The sequence below is a fragment of the Seriola dumerili genome, unplaced genomic scaffold (assembly GCF_002260705.1).
Source record: "Seriola dumerili isolate Sdu_G_001 unplaced genomic scaffold, Sdu_1.0 BDQW01000230.1, whole genome shotgun sequence".
NCBI lineage: Eukaryota > Metazoa > Chordata > Actinopteri > Carangiformes > Carangidae > Seriola > Seriola dumerili.
The window spans coordinates 2,765,661-2,773,546 of NW_019174485.1; the positions used below are offsets into that span (position 1 = coordinate 2,765,661).

The 7,886-nt window shown below is 38.4% G+C and overlaps 1 protein-coding gene across 2 annotated transcripts; it reads left to right on the forward strand.

Moving 5' to 3' along the window:
* Window positions 1-3,391: 3,391 nt before the first annotated feature.
* On the forward strand, window positions 3,392-6,681 carry LOC111229355 (tumor necrosis factor ligand superfamily member 14-like). Of its 2 annotated transcripts, XM_022755647.1 has the most exons (8): window positions 3,392-3,557; window positions 3,678-3,767; window positions 4,115-4,375; window positions 5,188-5,256; window positions 5,364-5,397; window positions 5,646-5,696; window positions 5,815-6,052; window positions 6,209-6,681. In XM_022755647.1, the coding sequence occupies exons 3-8, from the start codon at window positions 4,178-4,180 to the stop codon at window positions 6,396-6,398; spliced, it is 780 nt and encodes a 259-aa protein (XP_022611368.1). In that variant the 5' UTR covers window positions 3,392-3,557; window positions 3,678-3,767; window positions 4,115-4,177; the 3' UTR covers window positions 6,399-6,681. The 2 variants fall into 2 exon arrangements, with proteins under 2 accessions (XP_022611368.1, XP_022611369.1); XM_022755648.1 differs by having other exon boundaries at window positions 3,392-3,767.
* Window positions 6,682-7,886: the final 1,205 nt, after the last annotated feature.

Consider the following 7,886-nt stretch of genomic DNA (forward strand, 5'->3'; position numbering starts at 1 on the left):
GCACACCACTGGCACTCATACACACTCTGATGAATATGAATGGTGTAAAAAGTGTGACTTTCTGACAAATGCTACATTGTGTCATGCTAATATGCCTTAAATAAATGAACGTGAAGTTGTTATTCTATCTTGATCTATTGTTAGATTATGTGTGATACTTTTGTGACACTGATTGTAAAACAATTTAATTCATGATCATTGATGAAACCGAAGCAAATACTTGAACTAGCCTTAGCTAACATTAGCCAGTCTGACTAATCAATAATAGACATAATAATAGCCACCTGGACAAACAGTTACAATATTTTGACATGTAAAATTAAATGTGCTATGCATACATTGGATCATATATAATATGGATCAGGGAACATTAATACATGTTGCACATTGTTTATTATGTAATGCAGCTAAATCTGGCATGAATTAATCACTCCTGATCTAATCTTATTCATTGCCACACCACTGCTCATCTAATATATTTGCTATACTTTGACAGCAGACTCAAAGTCTGTATTTTTGACTGTTCAGTCAGACAACAGTACTTTCTCTTGTGCTTCAGGGAATAATGATGGGCACTTTTTCCACATTTTTTAAAATTTCATTATTATTATTATTATTATTATTACTATTATTGACATTTTACATATTTATTATTAAAAAATAATAACAATAATTAAAATAATAATAATTAAAAATGATAGTCAGACATGCTGATAATGAAAATAACTGTTGGTTGCAACCTTACAGTTCTCCTGTCGTGTACTAATACCTCCTTGCCCAAAGTTTTCCGTGCCTATAACAAATAGGGCCACAAAATAAGAGAACATATCATAGTTGTTACTGTACCACAGTGGTACCAAATGTATGATTAATCAAGCTATGTAGGCCCAAATATATCATATACTTGGGGACCTTGGGACTCCTGGAGGTCAGGCGAGCCTGTGCCTTTTTTCTTTTCTTTTTTTTTTTTGATAATTGCTGTTTCCCAGGTCAAGAATAAACAGTCAAGAAGACAAGTAAGTGAGAAATTTTAACCAGGACCAGAGCCATGGCCAAGATTTTGTGAATAGGCCTTCTGAGGTCAAGGGTCTATCCCAAATCATCACCTTGGTCTAAATAAACTGGATTTCTGATGATGAGGAATTACATAAACACAGATCAATGACAGCACAGCAGCACACGACAATCACATCACAACAATGAACATATAATAATGATAATAACAACAACAACAACAACAACAACAACAACAATAACACTAATCATGATGAATCCCAAATTTGAAAACAATAAAGTGTAAACTGTACTTTCATTTAACAGTGTGACAGTGAGCCAGCGTGAACAATAGCATGACCCTGAAAGTGAAGCAGCTACATGAAATTCATCCGTCATTGATTTAATTGTTTAAACCAGTACTTCTTTTCCCGCTGAGAGATGTCAAAACACACACGTAACAGTCCACTGACACAGTCCAGTGCCAGCTAAAGGCTCGGGATTGTGCATGAAATGTAATGGATTCATCATTTATGTTATTAGTTGCACCTGTACTGTTCAGGGAGTGCAAGTCACTCAGGATTCAGCCCAAGTTAAAGCAGCAAGTGCAGGAAATGGCTGATTCCCTGGGCTGCTCACCTACTGAAATAGGACACAGTTTGCGACACAGCCCTTTTATCCATGGACGGTGTTGCATTTGTTCTAATAGACACCCACAGACTAATTCAAATGAATGCTACAGAGAAATCATTGCCATTATCATATCAATAAGCAACAAAGAAAACAGGAAATAGTTAGAAACGTTGCCAGTTTTTTGGGCAACATGGGGAATGTTACATGGCAAAAAATAGGAAATAAGTAATGATGTAACTGAAAGTAAAGAGGTGAAAAAATGTCATCCAGTGAACGGGGAAATCCAAGTTTCTCGGATTTGAAAAAAAAAAAAGAGTTTGCATTTTCCATTGATATGCCTTTTTTTTTTGCAATTCATGTAAATAATTTAATATATTATAATTTCATTTTATTATGTACACAATAATTGTCACCTCTGGGGCTCTATGGTTGTGTCCATCTATTCCTCAATTTCTTTGTATTCAACAAGGAACAACCATGTGCAAGCCCCTGACTGTGGACTTCCGTCTGTCCTCCCTCCTCTTTATCTCCATTGAACACAATGTGCATTTTGTGTGTGTGTGTGTGTGTGTGTGTGTGTGAGAGAGAGAGAGAGTATGTGGTGTAGTTCCGACATACGGAGTCCCTCATGTGAAACTGCCCCCAACAAAGGAAAACCCAGATTGGGTTCAAATTACTACGAGTTTCATGCAGAAGAAAAACAAACCACATCTATTTTTACTTGTTGAGATACATTATTTGATCTTCATCATATTTGACAAAGCATTTAAACATCAGAGAAAAAGAAGAAAACATGAGATATCAATATTTATAAAAAGCACATGTGAAAAATGTATTTCTGATAAAGAGTGGAAAACGAAAGTAACAATAAGAGGAAGAAGAAAGAAAGAAAGAAAGAAAGAAAAATATTTAAAATGAACACCAATTGCTCATATTTCTGTACTATCCTCTGCTGTCTGCACATGCATAAAGTGGAATTTCTTTTGCCAGATGTTGCAAGCATAACAAAGTAGGCAACAACACATTGTTCCTTAAAACTAAAAACAAGTATTGATAAATCACTCATAATAACAAAAAAAGGAAGAGGACAAAAATAATAGTGTAGCAACTCACTGCAACAAGCATGGCAGGAAAACCTTTAAAAAGGTGTTGCCACATTAAGCCTTATATTTGAGCTGCAGTCTGCTTTGCTGTCTCCAATCCTCTGCAACAAATTAGTCATCTTCAATCACTGCAGATTGTTTAGCTGACATTAGATAAACACCAATGAATAATGAAAACAAAAGCGACATATTGCTTGGGCCAATATGTGAGAAAACGGTGGCCTGACACTCTGGGAAGGGATTTTATAAGTGTGACCCTAATGCTGACTTTACTGTATTAAATTGCAGATGAATTGCACTGTGGGTGATGGTGCAAGGTTGAGGTAGCAGCCAAAAGTACGGGTGTGAACTTAACGCTACAACCACCTCGACTCTCAATAAGACTGACTTTGACATCAATCTGCAAGGTTCAGCAGCATTAAAAATTGTGCATTGCTCAGTTAGACAAAGTGATTGCACAAGTTTCTGTGAAACAGACGAAAAAAGTAGCTGCACTGAGAAAACAAACCAAAAGTGTTAATCGGAACATGAGACACAAGGGGTGAGAAATACAAGAGAGAGAAAAGGAAGTGTCAGCTGAGGGACGATAACTATAGTCAGTAGTCGTAGGGAGTGTCCCACGCACACACACACACACACTCACATGCACACTATTCACTCTCTCTCTCTGCCTCTTCCCCATGTCATCTTCATTTCCTCCTTATATGAGCTTGCTTTAAAAGCAATATTAGTGATAGCTGACAGCAGGCGAGAGAGCACAGGAGGTGAGGGAGGACTGAAATCTGAATTTGGTGCAGACATAGAAGGATTTTATATTTTTCTCAGGAGGTGAGACGTCTAGAGAAGTTCAAACATACAGTGACACTTCAGAAAATATTGTTACTGTTTTTTTTGTTTTTTTTTTTAAAAATGGTGTCTAAGAGCATATTTTGCTGTTGGATTTCAAAGGAGCTTCAGAGGAGTGTTTGAAAAGTACTCCCTGCTGCTGGATGGTTGACTGAGCTGTGGAGCAACATCTGGTGCATTTTGAAATCCAAGGTAATCTACATTAAACTGCCTTGAACAAAATGTAAGAAGTGTTTTTCTTTCTTTTTGATTCACTCTACATACAACAGCTGTCTTTTCTTGTTTGCTTTCAGTAATTAAAGTATGTAGAAATCACTTTGTTTCCTAGAAGGAGGTTGCATTGCATGTACCTACCTTTAAGCAGAGAAGACAAAACCTGAGGCCATGTCTCGTGTCTTTCTCTCAGTCTGTTTCTGTCAGTAATGGTTTTTTTTCTCTTGTCTCTCCACTGCCTGCCTTTTTTTCTTCTTTTTTTTGTCTCTTTGTCTTTCTGTTCCCTGTTTCTTTGCTCTACCTAACCTTAACCCTGTCTCTTTCAGTATCCCTTTCCTCGCCACATCGAGCTCTTTGACCTTCAGCCCCAGCGTCCCGGGTGGAGTGTGATGGCAGAGGGCGGCATCGCTACCTCACCTCAGGTGTTTGTGGTGGACAGTCACTTAAACTATGTCTCTGTGCCAAGCAAGAAGAGACCGAGGTGGGCGAGAGTAGGCCAAAGGTTTCTTCCCCTGCTGGTCGGACTGACCGTGTTTGGGCTTGTCGTGCAGGGGTTTTTAATCTACAATCTGTACAAAAAAACTGAGGTGAGTCTGATGTCTGTCTGCCTGTCTGTCTGTCGGTCTGAGTGAGTGAGACGCCACAGTGCTCGGAGTGATTGGAAATTCCTTTTTGCTAGAATTTCCCTATTTCACTCTACGTCATAACCAGACAAGCAGCCGTGTCATTGTTGGCTCTTTTACTTGTAGGTTGATAATGACAAATGTGTCAGATGGACTCGTTCTCTAGTTCTACTTCCCTTTCCTTTCCCTCTCAAGTGCAAACATGATATAACTTCACTTTCCTAAGACAGTTTCATTATGCCCTTTATTCAGACCTGCCTCTGTTATATTGTAGAGTCCAAATATACACTGCTTTCAAAAATCAAACCTTCAAGGTCATTTAGAAGAACAGAAACTAGTTAAGAAATTAATAACAGAATCTAGCCCCTTTATCAGTTACTTTATTTCTTAGCAACCAAAAATATCTTTTAAAGTTGCATTGTAACATAGTGTTATAATTATTATTTTGCCTTTATTTTTGCATTAATAATTCAATCTGAGGCCTTTATTAGAGTATGTGAATGAATTGGATAAAAACGGTGGTTTGTCTGCCACCACAACAATGATTGAATTCTATCTTTTGATAAAAAAGATATGCTTGTATCTACAGTGAATGTGTGGATAACTTTACATTTCCACATCTCTTCGTGTACAGATATACCGGTTTCCATTGGGCAGGACGCTTCCTGTTCTTACACATTCTTGAACTTTTGACACCTTGTTTGCAAACACACAGATTTTGTTACTCAGCCATGTGTTCATTTCGTACTTTTTTTTTTTTCTTCTTCTCACTACAGTCCTTCGCCCTCTATGACTCTCATCCCCGCTACCTGAACCTATCCAGTCCCAAAACATCTGGCCAGCTGGTAAGAGAAGGTGTACACTATGCACATGTTTGGCTACTGAAATACAGTGACACTGCCCGGTGTGTGCTGGATTTTTGAGTTTTATCTCTTTTTTTTTTCTGTTTCAGGGTGGCGCTATAATGCCTCAAGTGGGATCTAAAGGTATTGAGTTACTCTCAGTTATCATAAGTTATTATGCTCATGTTGCACATAGGGGGCTATAGATAGAATTAATCTTTCATCTTTACTAACTGTCAACAACTAAGATAAAATACTGTAACCAAGATCCAGAGTAAAAAAAGTCAGAGCTATTTCATGCAAAACCTCACATTTAAATTCAGATGTGGTGTTTTTATATTGATTGATTTATTGTTTGATTGACTGGTTGCATGATTGATTGATCTCCATAGAGCGACCACACCCGGAACAGATCCAACAGAGGCCCTTTGCTCACCTGATGGGTTAGAGCTCTCTCAATACTCAAACCTAAATATTGTATCTGACCTAAATTGGTTGAATTTAACTCATCTTTATCGATTTCTTTTTGCAAACAACTCATTTATCTCCTCTTTATCTCAGGCTCTGATTATCCTGCCGGGGAGAACAATGTGGTGCAGTGGATGCATGAAGGTGGCGAAGCCATCATCCGCAACATGAGCTACAACAAAGGCAGATTATTGGTTGAAAAGGAAGGTTACTACTACCTCTACTCCAAAGTGCAATTGAACACTGGTGAGGAGTGTTCGCTTATCCAACACAGGGTCATGAAAGACACCAACGCCTATGGAGAATCTATCGAACTTATGAAATCAAAAAGGTTAGTCAGTGTACCGCTCTTTACTTCCTTCCTCTGTTGTTGCACGTGTGCTTCCATGAGTGCAACCTGTAACCTGTAAGGCAAGTTGACATCAATGCTGTCTTCATTGTGGTGAAGTGAGTTTGTTTTGCGATGTCTCTTGCATGTTTCCTCTAGCTTGCGCTGCAGGACCCAAAAATCTTCAAGTGCAAAGGCTTCAGATGGGGAGGATCTGTGGAACAGTTTCCTGGCTGGAATTTTCCACCTGCAGGAGGGGGATCAAATTTTTGTCACACTGGAGAATATACAGAAGATGCGTACAGGAAATACAGACAATTTCATGGGGGCCTTCATGATATCTCCTTAGAAATATTATGAAGGCAGGTATAGAAATACATCTACCCCACCTTATGATCAGATTCTGTGCCTGTGTGTGTTAATTTGCACCATATGTTGTGGTAAATTTTATATATCTAATATATACAATATATGTAATCTAATATGTACTGTACTTGATGAATGTATTTGAATAATTTATGAAAAAGCAACTAACAGTTGTAGTATCATAAAAAGTATCTGATATTCAGATTATATAATCATACTACCTATAATTTGTTGCATACTGTCGTTATTGTTGTGTGAATAAATGACTGTTTCTTATCAAACACAAATGTGAGGTGGCGTCAGTTCCTGATAAGATCATATCTCTGACACATCAACAAGATCAATAAAGAAACATCTTTTTTTATGAAAGATGATCACTTGTAGAATAAGAAAATGTCACACAGATTTCTTTCCTGCTCACAACCAAACCGTGCAAACACACAACAAAGTGCCTGAAGGATACCTAAAGCACACTGAGACAAACCACAGATATGCAGTTACAGATCTAGAGATATGCAACATATACAAATGTCTGCAAAGCAGTGTGTGTGTGTGTGTGTGTGTGTGTGTGTGTGTGTGTGTGTGTGTGTGTGTGTGTGTGTGTGTGCGTGCATGCATGCGTGCGTGCGTGTGTGTGTGTGTGAGGAGCAGGATGTGGTTGAGTAAGGATGCACTAAGGAGAGAATGAAGAGGGGTAAGAGTACTGAGGTGCCGAGGTTGGTGTTGCTGACTCAGCTCTTCTCAAAGTGTACAGGGGAAAGTTTCACAGACACTGCAGCAGTGTCAAATGGAAAAAAAGAAAGTAGTGGTACAGAGATGTAGAAGTAAAGCAGAGTTCAGCAGCCAGAAAGGGATTCTGCAAGGGAATTAGGGTGGAAAAAGAAATGCAAAAAGCAAAGTGTAAGAAACGCTTGACAGAAATGAGGAACCACAGGTAACTGTGTAGACAGGTAGACAGACAGGTAACTAAATATCACCACTGAGACCGCTTTAAGTAAGTGGAACGACTGACCTCGTTTGCTGAGGAGATATTTGGGTCATTTCCTGCCCTGAGAGGCAGATAAACATCTGTAATAAACAAGATTATGCTCTTGCAACAAGGGCGTGAAAGCTTTGCACATTAACACCTCATGTTATTGTTGTTCCTTCCCTGCAGTGTTGGAAGGTATCAATATATTTATATCAGTGCTATTCTTTTTTTGTTTACATTTTTGAAGCAACATTAGAATGCTGTTTACACATAAATGCATCAGGATTCATAAACGATATAGTTCTAATTTACATAACAAATAAACTGTAAAAGGGGCTGCTCTGCATAGTGAGCTCTTTTACTTGCAATGTGAAGGTTTTGACCTCCAGTAGCACTATGGAGGTGTTCGATCCCCGTTTTGTTTCTAAGGCATGCGCACAAGGACACACATGCACATATGTGCACAGGTAACAAACCAACATACTGTATGTAGTAATGCAC